Genomic DNA, 19,219 nt, shown 5'->3' on the forward strand with positions numbered 1-19,219 from the left:
GGCTGAGCGACTGATGGAACAAGCAAGCTGCTGGGAAAAAGAAGAGCAAGAGCTGTTCCCCACAAGAGCTAGTAGGCAATTGCCTGCAAAAGTGCAATCTAAGAAGTATTTGCGACCTCCGGAGAATGTGACTGTTGTAGCAGAGCGAGAACAGTCAACAGATCCACCAAAAGAAAGCAATGGAGGGGAGGAGGAAGAAGAGGAGGAGGAGGAGGAGGAGGAGGAAGAGGAAGAGGAGGAGGAGGAGGAGGAGGTGGAGGAGGAGGATGTCGATGGCCGTAATCAAAGTTCTCCTCCCAGACTGGTAAAACCCCAGTTGCTTGCTGTAAAGAGAAAGGTCAGTTGTTTACAATTTGATTCAGCCTCACTGTAATGTAATAGTAATTGGCTAAAGATTATCTGCAAGACTGCAGTCAGGGATTTTTATGAGCATTTAAACACTTTCCTCTGATTCAAATGTTTTCTCTTCTTCAAGTTTGTAATGGATTTTATACCCTTTAGACTTTTACCATTAAAATCAAGAACTATATTAAAATCTTGCCCTCTGCTGGTTGCAAGTAGTGCTAACTAAAATGTCATTTCAGTATTGATCTGTCCCCCACCCCACCCCCCCGCCTCCGCCTTTATCTTTGCAAAAGATACACTTACTATGTTGAGTTGCAGCTTAGTTGATGGCAGGGTAATTTGGAGCCAGCTAGGTTTTCTTGGAGGTAGAATTGGGATGCTTCTTTTTCTCTCGGTCCTAAATTAGCCCTGTACATGCAACACTACCCCTTTCTACTCCTGGCCATGACACATCTTTTTTCTTGACAGCTAAAACATCAATATGAACTGGTATGACACCTTTTGTCTTCCATGTTAACTCAATATAAATAGCTAACCCCACCCACCCCACTACTTCCTGTGCACATTCAGTAATAGCATTTGGAATCCCCACTTTGTCTATAATTGTATATTGCAAGGGTAGGGAAGTCCTTAGTAATAAAATTCAATCCCTGCTTCCCCCTGCCTGCAACATAGAGGGTTTGTGTTTTTTCCCTCCTGATTAACATGATTAATACAATCTTGGTTTTGACTTTGATGGTGTGCAGTTTCTAAGTCCCAGATTTCCGTGACTACATGCAGTGGAAACCCAAGCTACAAAGAAGGAGTGACCCTTTTCATTTCTGTTTGGAAGTTTTCATTATTGATGCATCAGAAGGAGTGGATCACTGGTTTAGCCCCAAGATTTTTAAATTGTCTCAGATCAGCTCTGATATTACCAAAACACAAGTGTAATGTTTTAATTTTTAATTTTGCTTTAGTTGCTAATAAGTAAGGATATATCACCAGCTTACCTATAACAGGAACCCAGTTGGGTTGGATGTAAATATTAGCTTGAGAATGTTAGCAATTAGTTAACCTTTTTTTAGTTAACCTTTTTTCCATTAATAGAAAGTACTTCTTAAATGCAAATGTAATCTTGACTATCATTTTTGTACACTATCTGCCTCACAAAATGGTGCATTTATATGCACTAGAACATTAATTTTTAATTAGTGGGTCACAACCTCACTTTAAGGTGTATTAGAGCAAAGGTGAGCAAGGAATTAGGTTCATCAGTGAAAGCTGGTTTAGTGGCTTGATTAGAATGTAGAATCTTGGACTTGTCTTTTTAAATGGGGGTTGGGCAGTTTCTGTAAGTCACTGAACCAAGAATTCCCATACTCCCTTCCCCGACTTTTAATAAGAAAATTCTATCATAGTCCCCCTTACTGGACTCTCAGGGGTCACCTTTCCTGTTCCAGATACACACAGGTGAAGGACAGGGATGTTGTCAAAGTTCTCTGCTCAGAGATTAAATACTGGATCTTTGATCCCCACATCCAAGGCAAACTTTCCACATCCTAAGAATTATTTCTCGGGGCTCAAAGACCTGACAGCAGGAGAATCAACAGCAGCATTATGGAGGATGGAGTGAAGTTGTCCCCCATGCCAGAAAAGAAGCAATAGGACCCTGACTTACCCCTACTGACCTACTGCTCTGTAGTGCTGCAGAACAAAGTAGCAGTACATTGCAGTAGCCACTGCGGCTTTGCTTGGGTGAATAGCAGGAGCAACCGCAGAAAGCCTCTTGGGTCATATGTGCAGCCCCAACACTTTTATCTTTGTTTGAGGGGAAGCCTCCCTTCTCTCTCCTCACGCCCCACCGCACCTCTCCTGATTCTCTTGCTGCCCCACTGCCACAGAAAACAGCAAGTAAAGTGGGGGGTGGGGGGTCCTGTTAGGGAGGCTGGTGTGGAGGAGGCAAAGAGCAGCTTTGAACCACCCAGCCTCAGCCAAGGATCTGAATTCTTCCTGATTTGGGGTGGGGATGGGGGGGAAAGAACTCTGATCATTTCCAGACTAGCCTTGTTAACAGCCGTAGTCAAATTCTGAGGGGCTTGTCCATCACTAGCAGCGGATACAGTGTCTCCTCCCCTGCTAATTGGGTTAGGGTGACGGTCCTTGTCAGTCCTCCCCAGTGGACAAGGAAAAGCGTCTAGTTTGTTTTCCCAGCGGTGTCCCTTGCATCTAGGGAATTGTGTGGAGAAGGAGAAAGGGGACATGGTAGTGGCCAAGCCAGATTTTTGCTACTGGCTCAGGGATCTTTACAGTGCTGCTGGAATGTCATATTAAATGAATATATTCAATCACTCACGAATACTGGCTTGGCTTTCTTGCCAGCCTCTGTTTCCTCCTCCTTCAAGTCCTCTCCCATGTGCAGAAGACTTTGGAGAGAGAGCCAAAACTTTCTCTCATTTGCACAGCACATAGACACTCCTACAGTTTCTTCCCTGCTTCAAAGTGTGCTGCACAAGTGAGGGGGAACTTTGCCTTTCTCCCAAGGCCTCTGTCAAGCACAGAGGGCTTGACAGAGAAGTGGAGTCTTATCTCGTTTCCATTGAGGGTTTGGGTAATATAAGAAATAGCCGGAGAGACACTTGCTGTTTCTCTTATCCAAAGTTCTGTGCAACTGAGAGAAATCCCCACCTTTCTCTCAAGCCATCTGCCCTTGTTGTCACCTCAGAGAGCTTGAGGGAGAGTCTTCTCTTACTTACACAAAGGTTTGGAGAAAGGAGTTTCTCCTGCTGTAAGACAAGACTCCATCTCTCCTTGGAGCCCTCTGACAAGTGCAGAGAGCTTGGAAGAAAGGTAGTTTTTTCTTATGGTGCTGTCTGAAGAAAGAGCAGCAAAAACTGCTGCTGATGCTGCCCTTCTTCAAAGTGAAACACACAGGAAGATTGCTGAAGGCCTAAGGGCATTTTGCTGCTGGCATGGGGAATGATGGGTACCTGGGTGCAGGTTAAGAAGCCTCCTTCTGATGCTCTCTCCGTGCTTATTTTGCCTTGGCTTAAAAATCATAATCACAACTGCTGATCAGACTTTAGTTTCAGTCAGTTTCAAAATTTGATTCAATGACCGTTAAAACATTGAACCCCAGCATACTGAAATAACTTTCTTTGTGTATAGCTTTATATGGCTTTCTGTATTTACAGAACTGAGTATCCCACTACATAATGTATTTTATTTTAAGAGACTGTTGAATTCTATGTGGCTCTTCAAACAATATATACAGAACATAAAGGATATCTCATCTTAATTGTAACTGCAACACTAGAATCTATTATATTAATTCTCGTAGACGTGCCTCTGTGGGGATGCGTCCCGGCAACCCAGCGGATTGGCTGGGCAAGGGAAGTGGCCGCTTAGGGAGGAAAGGAAAAGAAGAAAAGCGGGCAAGCGGAGAGGAGAACTGAACGGACTGGGGTGGGGGAGGGGGAAGCTGTGGGGAAAGAAAGCGGTGGAGCCTGGCTGGGCAGAGACACGGAAACGGCTGGCTGCTTCGGAAGACGCTCACTAGAGGGAGGGCCATGCAGGAAGGAGCCAGCTGAACGCTTGGCTGCCCAAGGAGATGGCGGCAACGGCCAGCGGGGAAAACACAAGCAGCCTAGAAAGCGGCGGGGTGGGGCGGAATGAGAGAGAAAGAGGGGGAAATGGAGGAGGGGGCAAGCTGGGGCAGAAGACTTGGGGGCAGAACGGACTGGGGCAGAAGGCTTGAGGGGAGAGCGGACTGGGGCTGAAGGCTGGGGGGAGTGTACTGTGGAGGCAAGCGGTGGGCTGCGGAGCCGGTACTTGGCCCAGCGGCATGCCTGCCAGGTGGCGGGCCTGGCCTGCCTGCAGAGGCCAGGCGGCAGTGGGCCCGGTTTGCCCGCGTAAGCCAGGCGGCGGGCCACGGAGGCTAGCTTGCCCATGGAGGCAAGGCGCCTGTGGGAGCCCAGGGCGGGAGGGAACCGGGCGGTGAAATTTACCTGTTCGCCGCCTGGGAGGAGGAGCAGCGGCGGCGGGGCCCTTTGCAGCCACCCGCCACCCGGTAAGGCCTGTGGCAGCAGAGGTAAAGAACTCAATGTGGGGAGGGGGAGGGCAAGAGAGAGTGGGGCAGGAGGGAGGTGCGCGGAGGGAGGGAGACAGAGCGAGCGAGAGAGGCACGTGGGGGGAGAGAGACAGAGCGAGCGAGAGAGGCGCGCGGGGGGAGAGCGACAGAGCGAGTGAGAGAGGTGCGCGGGGGGGAGAGACAGAGCGAGTGAGAGAGGCGCACGGGGGAGAGAGACAGAGCGAGCGAGAGGCGTGCGGGGGGAGAGAGACAGAGCGAGCGAGAGATGCGCGCGGGGGAGAGCGAGCGAGCGAGAGAGGCGCGTGGGGGAGAGAGACAGAGCGAGCGAGAGAGACACGCGGGGGAGAGAGACAGAGCGAGCGAGAGAGGCGCGGGGGGGAGAGACAGAGCGAGCGAGAGAGGCGCGCGGAGGGGAGAGACAGAGTGAGAGAGCTGTTGTGGAGGGGACAGAGCGAGCGAGAGAGCTGTGGGAGGACCAGCCAAACAAATTCTCCCAAATAACCCCCAAAAGGAAGTGAACTACCGCACAGATGCTCTGTGCGGGTTCAGCTAGTCATATATATTACTTAGATACATTGAGGACATCATGGTGGTGTTTTGGTACAGTTGATCTGATTGTCTTTGTCCAAATGGATTTCCCAGTGTAGTAAACATTGAGAACAGTGTTCCTAGGGCATTCCATGGAGTGCATGGTAAAGCTTTTAACATGTCAACTGTAGCTGCACGAGCACATGGGTAGGTGAGTGAGATTGAGATTCAGTGTGTGTACAAGGGTGGCCAGGGCCAGTAATACTTGAAATGTCAAGCAGACTCAGTTGCCAAAAATATTTATTGCAAAACTGGGCTGATTTAGCAAAAAGAATGTTAGTCTTCTGCCCAACTTTCACTTGTTCTTAACGTTTATTTTTAGAGACCTTTCATATTGAAAAAGAAAAGGGGTCGTAAACGCAGAAGGATTAATAGCAGTGTTACAACGGAGACCATTTCTGAAACCACAGAAGTGCTGAACGAGCCATTTGATAACTTGGAGGAAGAGCGGCCCATACCACAGCTGGAGTCCAGTCATGAGCTAGATGGGGAAGATGATGACTTAAAGCCTGGTATTCAAAAAGTGTTCCAGTGTCAATCTGAGGAGAAGGAAGAAAATGAGCAAGAAGAAGAGGAGCAGGAGAAAGACAATCACTGTTATCAAAGTGACACTCCATGCCGAGGTGAGTGGGAAATGGATATAGGCTGCAATCCTGTGCATGTTCACCTGGGAATAAGCCCTGTTGAACACAGTGGGACTTGTTTTTGAGATCTGAAGCTTCTTGATATTGATTGGCAGGACCCCTCTACAGTCTCAGGCAGAGGTATTTCCCAACACATGGTGCTTTTAACTGCAAATATATGGGATCTTCTGCATGCCATGCATGGGCTCTACCACTGAGCTATGGCCTCTCCTCTTTTGAGGAGAGGATTTGGCTGCCATTGTCTTTATTTTCCTTGCTTTGTTTGGTTATAAGGATCAAAGTGTGAAGTAAGCCTGTTAAAAGTTATTGGAGTTTTCTTTACATTTTGAATAACCTACAACTTTAAAGGCCTTCTGACAGTGGTCATAGTCTTGTGTCTTTTTATTTTTGTCTAAATGTTAAACAATGTGTTCACTTCCTTCTTTTCCTGATGCTTTATTTTTAGCCAATTTAATGTGTATGGTTCCTATTAGTATTCTGTAACTGGTTTTCCAGATTTTGTTTCAGTTAGAGAATGCTTGGCCATACCAATTCAGAATGAAAAAGCTCTCCTTCAGTGATTGGAATATATCCTGGAGAGAGTAATATCTCCCATTGAGCTACCATAATTCCTTTCCCTTCCAGTTCTCATCCTGCCTTTACCAGGATTGCAGGGTCTGGTATATTTTAGAACCATGCTAAATTTTTTAAAGGTTGAAAGTTTGGCCTGAATTTGGGGAGAGGGAGTTAAGAGCAAACGAGTGAGGAAAACTGCCTCCTCCTTTTGCATTTTCAAGAGTGAGGAATAGTTTTTTTCAGAAGGGAGGAATGAAATTCACCAGAACTCTGATTGGCTGCCATTACTTTCCCAGAATGTTCCAAAAAACAAAAGGACAGCTGCAAGCCAATTAAAACTCTGTTCACTTTCATCCCCACCTCTGAAATAGCCAAAACTACTCCCTCACATTGTCTTACAGTGTGTGTGGAGGGAGCTGTTTGGGGCTAGCTCTAGTTTTTAGTGGGCTGTTTTCCATCTCTCTTTTCATCTCTTCCCCAGCCTCATTGGTTGGGAGGAGATTGGAGGGAGAGGCAGCAAGAAGCTCCATGCTATAGTAAACTACAAGATCAGCCAACAGAGTGGCAGCTATATGCTGGTAGCCCACCCTGGTTGGGCAAGATGGCAGCACAACTGGAATGCCTTCCAATCATACCACATCATGGTCATTTATAATAATGAGCCAGAAAGGTCGCTAAAGGAGTATGTTGGCACCTATTTGGAAGAATGAGGTGTAGCCATTCTAGAGCATATTCTACAGAGAGGGCCCCATCACAAGATGGTGGCTGGCAATTATAAAATAGAATGGAGGTGAGCAAAGGGCCCAGTGGCCCCCACCCAAATCATGTTCTGCCACCCGTTCCACTCATCTTACAAGATTTCAACCTCCTCACAAAGTAGAGGTTGTGGTCTGGTCAGTGGAACCTAATCAAGAGGATCTGCGCGTGCACACACGCACACACACACACTCATTTGGAATATCCATGTGCCTTAGCCACCATATATCACCTGTTGGAAATAGGGGCGATGCCATTGCAAGAGACCTTCTTGGTATTCTACACCAGTGTTTCTCAACCACTGGTCCGTGGACCGGTGTTGGTCCGTGAGACATTGGGTACCAGTCCGTGAGGCATCACTAATAACCCCCCCCCAAAAAAAATACAATTTTGGGCCATCAGGGACCTCTGGGAGCTCTCCGGAGCTCATTTCCAGGTAGCACTCGCTGCTGGATAACATTCATTTCACTTCCTCGAAATGAACATTATCCAGCAGTAAGGGCTGCCTGGAAATTAGCTCCGGAGAGCTGCCCAAAATTGTTTTTTTTTGGGGGGGGGGCTGGGGGCAAGGGGGGCGACCCCCTTACTAACAGCTGGGCCAGGAACCTGCACATGAATAATGTACCGGTCCATGACTCCAAAAACATTGAGAAACACTGTTCTACACCATGCCAAAGAAGAACAGAGCTTGAAGGGCTCTTTTAGCCCTCATATACCTAAAGAAATAACACAAACACTGGAGGTTTTGCATAGTCAATAGCTGAAGCTCTGTTTCCAATGTCTTGTTGACTTCCATAGACTTCATGAAGGCCTACCTCTATGTCTCCTTTCTCCGGCTCACTATAAATACCTCAGATCATCAGGGTGCTCATTTCTAATACACCTCACTCCCCCTTTACCTGCACGTTAGTCCCATTGGTATTTACTAAATTTGGGATGTAGCACATTTCAGGCTCCCAAGAATCCATCTGTTCCCATAACTGGACAATCTTCTCATTTGACCTTCCTTTGGTGACAGGGTGATTACCTTCAGTGCTGAGATTTTCTTATCTATATGGAAAGCTCCCTTTAGCTGGTACAGTGTCTCTCACACTTGGGTATAGTTAGAGAGACCCACTTAGGGAAGTCATATACACATACAGATATCTCTTGGTGCATACTTAATGTTACTAACGTATCTTCAGAGTGAGATAGAGGCAGCTCCTGGACTAGATTCCACTCCAGGCCATGACAATGGCTGCTCCTGCCTCAGCAGGAAGACATAGGAACATAGGGAACTGCCATATACTGAGTCAGACCATAGGTCCATCTTGCCCAGTATTGTCTTCACATACTGGCAGCAGCTTCTCCAAGGTTGCATGTAGGTTGCAGGCAGGAATCTCTCTCGGCCCTGTCTTGGAGAAATCAGGGAGGGAACTTGAAACCTTCTGCTCTTCCCAGAGTGGCTCCATCCCAAGGGGAATATCTTACAGTGCTCACACATCAAGTATCCCATTTGTATGCAACCAGGGCGGACCCTGCTTAGCTAAGCGGACAAGTCATGCTTGCTACCACAAGACCAGTTCTCCTCTCCATCACACTGAGGCATCACTCTCTATGCCTTTCCTTTTGTCTGCATGTGAGACTCTCAGCTGGTGACTCAAGGAGTACCATTAGTATAAACCACCATGAGATACTGTAAGTTTGGTGGTACAGATATGAAATAAATACCTTTTGTAACAGGTGTCTCTAGTTTCAGGTTCCAGTGCAGATTTGGGTCACTGTGAACAGCCTCTCTTGCTGAGGAGCCCACTGCCAAAGTTATCAACAAAGGGCCTGTGATCATGGGAGGAGGCTACCCAGAGCATTAGTTGGCTTGAGCTTCAAAGCATCAGGCTTGTCCTTTTAACCTTTAGCTACAGGTTGAAAAGCTCTTGTGTTCATGTTCAGGGCAGACACTTTCTAAAACCACTTTAGGCTCTTGGATCAGAGAATGTGTTATGATGACAAGGCACAAAACCAGACCTTGTTGGACGGAGCCACTGCTCACGTGTGCAGGGAGCTACTGTCCAACATGAATGCCTCTCTAGAGGACGAATGCAGAGTCACTGTCAAGGCCTAGGCATCTATTTTGGCTTGGAGCTTGACCTCCACAGATGTTACTCTTTGGATCAAGATGCTATAGTAAATGTTGTAATCCTGTTCTCTAGCAGGTGGAATAAAAGACATTTCTTTTTGACATCCTTCTCCAGGATATTTTCCTCTGCTGAAGGAGAACAGAACACTAGGCTTGCCAGGAATGTTCCTTCTCTTTAGTGGGCTGGAGGATATCTTGTCTCACCATGTCTTTCACAGATTGTTCTGCTATTTATGTAAAGGATGGAACATGAGGGTTTTTCTTTGGCTAGTTTCCTTCATGCTTTATGCCAGGCTTAGTTCCGAGTCCAAGAAAGACTTTCCTATTTTCTCTTTTGTTCCTACTTGGAGATGTATATAGCTTAGTCTTTGGGTGCTGGTTTTACTCTTTGTGGCACCTATTGGTTAAAGATGTTTTCCCCTGAGGATCTTCCACTTGCAGCATGCCTTAAACTGAAAGGGGAATTGCTCATCAGAAGGTGGGAAGTCTGATTGATCCCTGACTCCAGAAACCAATGGGGAGGAGTTATGCCTCTAAGATAACCTCAAATCCACTGATGAGGGGGAACACTCCTGGCTGGTCCAATGTTTTAGTCTGTGTCCCTAAAAGTCTATATCATGCTTAGCATATATGGGTTTGCTTTATTTATCAGTTTCATTAGATATTTTAAGCACGTTGCACAGGGCTCATCTGTGGGGCCTCTTTTATGAGATTTGCTAAGGCAGTTTTAATGTATTAATTTTTGAAGTTCCTCACCACCTTTGAGAACATCATCATCATCATCATCATCATCATCATCATCATCATCATTATTGCATGTATATCCCGCTCTTCCTCCAAGGAGCCCAGAGTGGTGTATTACATACTTGAGTTTCTACTCGCAACAACCCTGTGAAGTAGGTTAGGCTGAGAGAGAAGTGACTGGCCCAGAGTCACCCAGCTAGTTTCATGGCTGAATGGGGATTTGAACTCGGGTCTCCCCGGTCCTAGTCCAGCACTCTAACCACTACACCACGCTGGCTCAGCGTGATGCTAGAGAGATGCTTTTAATCACATTTTTATAGTCACCTGGAACACTTTAACAGTTGCTTTAATTGCTTTCTTCATTCTTGGGCATTTTTCATGGAGATAATCTCCATGTAGAAAGCAGCATGGGCACTTTATGAACCTGAGTACACAGAGTGAGCAGCTACCCCTTACACTGTCTGCCTGATCTTTGTAGTCATGGCAGAATAAATTCTGACACCTCACTTTCTATATAATGGTGTGCCTTATTTTTCACAAAGGGGAATTATAGTCATATAAGAATAATGTCACACAGGAAGAAGCCCTTAAATTCCTTGATGGATGTGAAGGTATTTTATTCTAAAGCCCCAGGCTTCCACTGAAACGTGCACTCAGATTTGCTCAAGACTTTCAAGGCTATTCATTCCTCTTCAGTTTAATATGATTGCTTGAGGTTTGGTGCTAAATTTACCCAGTAATTCAGATGCATCAAATTTTTTTTTTGTAAGAACAGAAAAGATAAACATTAACGTAACACTTGCTTTCCCCCAAACAGCTTTGCGAATCTGTTCAAAATTATCTGTCCTCTTTTCTTATGCCTGTAAATATAGTGTCTAGAATTCTTTTTATTACTACTAGTATTGTAGATTAAAGTGTAAAGTTTATACTGAATTGCTGTCTAATTTGGTTTTGTTTGTCCCCTAAATGTTGGAGCCCCAAAGATAAGGAAGAAGTTTATTTTGTATTCTAGATTTGTTATAATTCGCTAACTTGTTTAAAAGCACTTAAAACAGGTTTTCTATGTACCCAAAAGTCGTTGTTAGGGCCAGCTTTGATAGTTTTAACTCCACATGGAAATTCTCTTGGAACAATGTGTGTATAAAACATTATGTCAGATCTGGTCTGTGGATTGTAATAAACAATTGCATTAAAAAAATATATAGTCAGAATACAAAATCTACATGAATTTTGCAGAAAGTACCTGTGAGGTGAAGCAAGCAAGAGTCTCCGAATGTTGTATTCTTGGGTGACACTTTTTTCACATGTGTATGTGCATACGTGCACATACACATACGTGAGATATATCCCTTTAAAATGAAATTGGGTATCTCTCTTCTAATTATGATGGTGGTGTTGCTTTATCTGCCACATTCTAACATGTATTCAGCACTCTACAGATGCAGAAGGGCAAACAATATGAAACATTGTTTCTATACATACATTGAGCTTATTGCTGAATGTTGACAGCAGCTGCTAACATAGATGGCAAATCGGGTTGCTTGCTGGTTAGAATGGGATAAATGTGCTGTATTTACACCTGTGTGTGCATATGCCAATGAAAGTGGCATGCGTGCTCATGTTAGTATATCGTTATTGAAAAGATGGTTAGAATAGGTATAGCTATAGTAGTGCACATTTTAAAAATAAGTTTATATACATCAGTTACGGATTACTTGTGTTGATTCACTTTGCCTTCTTCTCCATCCCTCACAGTTAGTGCAGAAGAGGATGTAGCCATCCTGGAAGATGAAAGTAAAGACAATCCTGAATCTGTAATGTGTAAACAAGGATGGCCTAAAGGAGTGAAACGATGTTCATCCAAATGGAGGCAAAACAAAGAGAGAAAACCAGGCTTTAAACTGAATTTGTACACTCCACCTGAAACTCCCATGGAGCCTGACTATCAGGCGATGGGAGAGGAATCAAAAGAGATGGCTGAAAACAACCCATGCCAGATTTCTGTGGTAACAGAGGAGATTAAAAACACAGAAACTATTCTGCCACATGAGGATGAGGTCAGAGAGTCAGTATCTAAATATCTGGAGCTCCCCAAAGCAGAACAAACGGAAAAAGATGTAACAGAAGTATATGAGAGCAACACAGTAGAAGAGATGGAAAGTGCAAATAGTCAAGATAAAGATCAGCAAGAGGAACCAGAAATGGAAAAAGAGGAGCCTGAGCATCTAGAAGAACACGAGGAGGAGCAGCAATTTCACAATGAAGATCATGATGCAGATGATGAGGATGAAAGCCACATGGGTTCAACTGAAGTAGAGAAAGAGGTGGTGCCAGGAGAAGCTCTCAAAGAAGTACTCGAGAATCAGGAGTCTTTTTTAGGTGCAAATGAACAGAATGACAGTTCAGGTCAGGAGGACTTAATGGACTGTGGGGTTGACCTTGCAGCTGCATGCAACAGCGACCCTAAAGAGCTTCCTGCTATTCCAGAGCCTGTGTCTGAGTCAGGTCACGAAAATACCGAAAACCAAAGTGATGAACTAAATTCTTCATTCAAGGACACCAATGCAGAAGCCATGGAGATAGACTCTGAGACAGTACAGGCAGTAAAGGCCTTAACAGAGGAAACGACAGAACAGGAAGATACGTTCCAGGATTGCACAGAGACTCAAGAGGCATGTCGAAGCCTGCAGACTTATACCAATAGTGACCAAAGCCCACAGATGACCACATTGGATGACTGTCAACAGTCTGATCACAATAGCCCTGTCTCATCTGTCCAGTCCCATCCCAGCCAGTCAGTTCGTTCTGTTAATAGTCCAAATGTGCCTCCGCTGGAAAACAGTTATGCTCAAATCAGTCCTGATCAAAGTGCCATCTCTGTGCCATCTTTACAAAACATGGAAACCAGTCCCATAATGGATGTTCCTTCAGTTTCTGACCATTCACAGCAAGTTGTGGATAGTGGCTTTAGTGACCTGGGTAGCATTGAGAGCACAACAGAGAACTATGAGAACCCAAGCAGCTATGACTCCACTCTGGGCAATGGTATCTGTGGAAACAACTCCTCACAAAACAGCTGTTCATATAGCAATTTAACATCCAGTAACATGACGCAGAGTAGCTGTGCAGTGACCCAGCAGATGTCCACCATGAATGGAAGCTGCAGTATGATGCAAACCACCAGCATCAACTCCCCCCCACCTTGCAATGTGAAATCTCCTCAAGGCTGTGTCGTTGAGAGGCCCCCTAGCAGCAACCAGCAGCTCCCTCAGTGCAGCATGGCTGCGAACTTCACCCCACCTATGCAGTTAAGTGAAATTCCCGAGACTGGCAATGCCAACCTTGGCTTGTATGAAAGAATGGGCCAAAGTGAGTTTGCAGCGGGGCACTATCCACAACCATCAGCCACCTTCAGCCTTGCCAAACTGCAGCAGCTAACCAATACGCTTATGGACCATTCATTGCCTTACAGCCACTCAGCTGCTGTCACTTCCTATGCAAATAGTGCCTCTCTGTCTACTCTCAGTAGTACAGGACTTGTTCAGCTTTCTCAGTCTCATCCAGTTCCAGGGGGGCCCCAAGTCCAGGCAACAATGACTCCGCCCCCTAACCTCACGCCTCCTCCCATGAATTTGCCACCTCCCCTTTTGCAGCGTAACATGGCCACTTCCAATATTGGCCTCTCCCATGCCCAAAGACTGCAAACCCAGATGCCTGGCAAAGGCCATGTTTCGGTTAGGACTAAGTCGGCACCTCTGCCACCAGCTGCAGCAGCCCACCAGCCGCAGATTTATGGGCGTGGCTCACAGACTGTGGCCATGCAAGGGCCAGCACGCACCTTAACCATGCAGCGTGGCATGAACATGAGCGTGAACTTAATGCCAGCTCCAGCTTACAATGTCAATTCTGTGAACATGAATATGAATACTCTTAATGCTATGAATGGGTATAGTATGTCCCAGCCCATGATGAATGGTGGTTATCATGCAAATCATGGATACATGAATCAGACAGCCCAGTACCCTATGCAGATGCAAATGGGAATGATGGGAAGCCAGCCATATGCGCAACAGTCAATGCAGACTGCCCCCCACAGCAACATGATGTATACTCCACCAGCGCATCATGGCTATATGAATACTGGCATGTCTAAACAGTCTCTGAATGGTTCTTACATGCGTAGGTAGGACCTTGCATGGGGAGAGGGTGGGGGACAGTCGACCTACCCCACTGGAATGCTAGGATTCGACCTGCACAAAAAGATGTTCCTTTGGAGAGTATGATTTCAAAACCAGCAATTGGTGTGAATGCAAAAACATTTGTTGGCACCATTTAAAAAAAAAAACCCTGTATGCAGCAGAAAGCCTTATATAAATGTGTTCTCATTTAATTTTTTTGTAATTTTGTTTTATTTGCCATTTTTTGTATAACTGAAGTTCTGTGGCAAGGAGGAACTTCTTCCATTGTACTTCAAATACACAAAACAGCTGATGGTTCACAGCCATTTTTTATGTGCCTGCTCCCATTCGAAATGTGGACCATAGTTTTGGAGAATACCTGATGTTGTGCTGGACTGTGAGCTTCCCTCCTGTTCTCTTCCTCCCCCCTCCCTTCCTCCGCCATGTAAATGCCTTTTTGCATTGCATTCATGGTCTGTTTTGTTCCTCAAAGTGACACTTTCGCATGCCGCTAATGTCTTTGTTAGTGACAGTGCATTTCGTAGTACTGTACAAGTGTTGTGCTTAACAGTAAGCCATTTCTTAATTTGTGTTTTTTGCCTTGATTAGGTTACCCCAGTTTAAGGGGGTTAAATATATATATATATATATATTTTTGTTAATTATATTTAAAAAAAAATCTTGTTTAAAAAAGGCTGTTAAAGCTATTCTGATTTTGGTTGTTTCGAACATTGTAATCCATAGGAATATTCTCCTGTGTGACTACTATGCTCTTGTCACAGTCTGATTGAGTTTCATAGGGCTGGCACTAGGAGAATATTCTGGTGGATTGCACCCCTCTATTGATCAATGTTTGGTGTAAAGGTGAATCCTCTTTCTATTCTGGTGTCAGATTTTTTTTTCCCCCAAAGGAGGAAAAAAGGCAGCTTTCTGTTCTCTTTTTTAAGAAATGCAAACCTTTATTGATTGAATGAAGCATATCAGTGTTTATCAAGTTTTTGAAACATTTTCATATGTCCAGATACTTGGCAGGATTAAAAAAAAATTAGTGAATTTGGTGTAAAGTTGCTATTTTATGGAAATGCCTCTAACTTTACATTTTCATTCCATCTGTAGATTTTTCTATCTTTATAAAATATTGGAGTTATTTTTAAAAAAAAGTAAATAGAGCAGTAGCGTGTGAATAGCTCAAACAAAGCTTACCCAGCGCATGTAAAAAAGCAGAAGGTATTTGTGTCTGTTTATATGGCTTCCTTTTTTGTAGCCTTTGTACCTGTACAGAGTGACTGTAAGGGCCAAGAAGTGGCTTGATTCATGTATAAAGACCCAGTGACACTCTTGTATTTATCTGTTTACCTTTTTAGTCAGTCACTTAAATAAAGCAAAGATGAGCTGTACATTTTAACATGAAAATAAATTATGATGAGCCATTTTTAGTCTCTTGTGTCTGGTCGTCCTCTGATGTGGAGAGAGAATGATACACCAGATTGTCATTTCTCTTGGATTAAGGGTGTAGCTCCCACTGCGTGGAGGTCAAGAAGCATCTCTCTCTGAGGAGGCCTTAACCCAATGCTTACAATTGTGTAAGTAGCTTGGAGTCACACACTTGATGCCATCTGTGATAGACCGTTGGGAAAGCTAGGCTTTTAAAATTTGAACAAACTTGAAAATTTGATTAAACATTTTAGACAGCAGTGGCCAACTTGAGTGAATTTGTTAACATTACAGTTGCATCCATTTCTCTCCATTTTCTCCCTCGCCTCCCAAGTAGCTCACAGAAGGCCTTAAGTCTGCCCACCCCTTATTTAGAGCATTCTGTTGCTTAGATTCCAGTCTCTGGGTTTGAAGCTATCTAAATAAACTTGAAGTATTTGTTTTAAAGCATCTTTGAGTCTTGGTGATGTTGAACATATCAACTGGCATCCTGTGGATTTCCTGTCAGAGTTCATCAGTGCACTAGTGATGATGGGCACCGTGCTTCTTGATGATAGCAGGTATGTTTCAGTAGGAACAATCTGAGGCAAAAGCAAAAGGCTTTGTATTCAGCAGGCTTCAGACTAGCTGATGTGAGGTTTCTCTGCAGAGAAAGCAGAGGAAATCCTTCAGTCATGGGTGATCTGGACATTTATGTACTTATTCACAGAACAAGTGGCATCACATTTCTGGAGAGCTTCTTAAAAAAACCAAAACCTGACTAAATTAAATCTGTGCAACACGCCCCCCCCCTCGCCCTTGAATGCACTACTGTGTGTGCTTTCTAAAATTATAAAAGGGGTAGTAAACTGAATGATTGAGGAGGACCAGTATGGTCCTAGTAGATGGAATATTGAAAGGTCAGGGAGATGTGGCTTGAAATCCCAGCTCACCCATCCATACCCTTCTGGATAGACTTGGACAAGTCTTCTGCCAATAGTGGTTTCATACACAGGGTGGTTGTGAAGGAAAATGTGTTAAGTACTAAGAATGTTACAAGTGCTATACAAATGGGGGGGGGGGACCTATTATAAACTTCAAATGTTTTATGTGACATTGGATGGACAATGTAGTGTGAAACATGACTCAGTCTTTGAAGTGCAAAGAGAAAGATAGCTTAGAAATCAAATTACTCAGAAGCTCTTATCTTCTGGGGGCATTTAAGAACTGAAAGATGTAGTGAAGTAAATGTCTATGTCACTTTGGGAGAGACAAAGGATTCATCTGAACCTCTCTTTAAAAAAAGATAAATAGATCCTTTTATAGATAAGACGGAGTACCCAGCATGAGTTCTTCAGGGGAACAGCTCCTTGGTGTAAGAAAGGTCTTTGAGCATGTTCTGTCTCTTCTAAAATGTTCAGACATTGGGGAACTTGGACCAGATAAATCTTGTACAGAATATGGCATAGACATATTTTGCTATTCTGTATGTATGGATGTTACTCTCTTATTTTTAGACCTACAGATAGGCCAAGACAAGCCTCAAAGCAGCACACTGTTCTATGTTGTTTCCAGAACATATCCATTTTACTCTTCCCATTTCCCTCTCACTTTTTACTTGCTCTTCCACCCCACCTCCCTTCTCTTATTTTCTTTCTCTCTAGTCCATTTGTCTACTTGTCTTCCACCAGGCTTTTGTTTGCCTTGAGACCATCAATGAATTTAGAGTATCACATACTTCTCTGAAAGAAAAAATGATGCCACAGAGGAACATAATAAATACAAGCACTCACACAGGCAACCCGTGAGCCTGAACAATGTTCATAGCCATCTCTACAGAAGCCTTGAATTCTGATGCATAGATGCTGATGTCACAATGAAGTGAGGCTATAATGAAGAACAACATCACAAAGAATGGCAGTTAAAAACAGAGGAGTCGTCCCAGCAATGAATCTAGTTTCCACCCTCCTGAGAGTTTCCAGTCCAACTTCCAGCCCTCCCGGGTGTTTTCATGATTACAGTTAGCTTCCTTCCCATGCATGGGGCCTGTTTTTCAATAAGTCCATGTGGTGACTGTTACCACTTGGTAAGCCATTCATGTCGTATGGCTCATCATGTGGGCTGGGCAATATTCCATACACTCCATATGTTTCTTTTTGAGTGCTGAAAACGGGGAAATTCATGTCCTAGATACGGGATGATGTTGAGATGTTCCCCGGCAGAAGAGCAGCACCCACCTGTGTGGCAAAGGCAAAAGCAGAGAGATGGAGGACTATCGTCCACATGATCACCTACAGAAGTTAAATGAACCACAAGTTCATTTTAACGTTGGTTAAAACCTGGAGCACAAAGTTGAGCAACCCAGACCTGGAGTAGCTGCAAGTGGAGGGCTCCCAGCTCTCCAGATGACATGAGCCTCCTGGGTTACCCCAGATGGCTCGTGTTGTGTTCTGCATGCCAATGACATGCATGAAGAATCAGCTAGCCATGCCCTGTTGGATGAAGGGCATCTTCTTCCCAGGTGTTGCCATGCCACTCTGTGGCAATATCAGGTTCAAAATAAAGCCTGCAGATCAAGCAAATATATGCAATGGAAGCAATATCTATGTGTTTCTTTTGAGTATAGAATTCTGGTTTTCTGTATCTGAAATGTTATCTGAAATGTATCTGAAATGTTATCAGTCCTTGGCAAAGTTAAACAAAGTTGTGTCCAGTTTGTGTCAATCTTGACTTTTAATTGTCTTATGAAACAAATGGCCCAAGAGACAGAGAGCTTGCTAGTAAATAGAAACTATGCAGTGTGGTGGTGTGGGGGTGTCCAATTTTCCATTTACAGGCTCGTATCTTCTTGTTTTTAAACAGACCTGCTGATCTTGTTCATTATTGAAGCACTGGGCAAAATCCAGTGGCCAGTTCTCCTGCACAAGTTCCAGTGAAATGAACAGGAGCTGTGAAAATCTATGGCTTTTAATGGTGAACTTAAGTCATTTCTTAACAACCCAAAGGAAAACATTTTTCACAAGGAGGGGGGAATTGTTAAAATACCAGGCAAGTTTCCTTGAGCCTTTTTATGAAAAGGAAAATCCTCAACCGTTTGGGAGATGCTTCCTTCCCATTTTTTCAGTTGTCTTGTTAATTTGGAATATATTGGCTTTGGAAATCTGCTGCTTTTTAAGATGGAGTTTTCTTTAATGCTTTCAATGTGAACCCTGGATTGACTACATCTTTGGGGTTGCTAGAGCCATGCAGTTATAAGTGCCCCTTCTGATGGAATTAGCTCCTAATGTTGTTCAAAAGATCATGCAATTTTGCTGGTCTTCCAGCAAGACTATTTTTATAAGATGCCATTGCTATGTTAAATTCAGCTATCCAAGTGGGGTAACCTGCTCTCACCCAGAAGAGCATCTGCCTCTTCCCTGCTTTGGCTCCTGGACCATTACAAGATCTATTCTCTAGCCCCAGGAGGAAGAGAGCGTACCATGCAGGCAACTGCTGTTCCATGGCCACCTCAGCCTGGCTTCTGGGGCATGAAACCTCTGCAGCCCCAAGGAACAACAGCCTTCAGCAGCTGGCAAAAAGTGATGCCTAAAGATGTGAACCTATTGGAGACATGTCGCTATGTTTGGGAATAGCACTTTAGAGCGGGGAGGATCATAGTGTAAGGGTTATTCAAACTGGGTGTCAAATGGAGGGGTAGGGATCATCTACTGCAGAATCATGCCCTGTAGTGAGGACAAGGTTATTGGGAATGAGGAGAGAAATGCAAGAAGTCATTACAATTGTATTTTAAAATATAGGCCATTTGGAGGAC

The 19,219-nt window shown here is 44.3% G+C and overlaps 1 protein-coding gene across 9 annotated transcripts in view; it reads left to right on the forward strand.

Moving 5' to 3' along the window:
• The window catches only part of KAT6B (lysine acetyltransferase 6B), a 202,987-nt gene extending 187,560 nt beyond the window's left edge, over positions 1-15,427 (forward strand). For all 9 annotated transcript variants that reach the window (XM_053306954.1, XM_053306953.1, XM_053306955.1 and 6 more), the window contains 3 exons: positions 2-337; positions 5,325-5,625; positions 11,573-15,427. In XM_053306954.1, coding sequence (XP_053162929.1) covers positions 2-337; positions 5,325-5,625; positions 11,573-14,004 — 3,069 coding nt within the window. In that variant the 3' untranslated portion in view covers positions 14,005-15,427. The remainder of the gene's footprint in view (position 1; positions 338-5,324; positions 5,626-11,572) is intronic.
• The last annotated feature ends 3,792 nt before the right edge of the window (positions 15,428-19,219 follow it).

Source organism: Hemicordylus capensis, chromosome 3, assembly GCF_027244095.1.
Source record: "Hemicordylus capensis ecotype Gifberg chromosome 3, rHemCap1.1.pri, whole genome shotgun sequence".
Classification (NCBI taxonomy): domain Eukaryota; kingdom Metazoa; phylum Chordata; class Lepidosauria; order Squamata; family Cordylidae; genus Hemicordylus; species Hemicordylus capensis.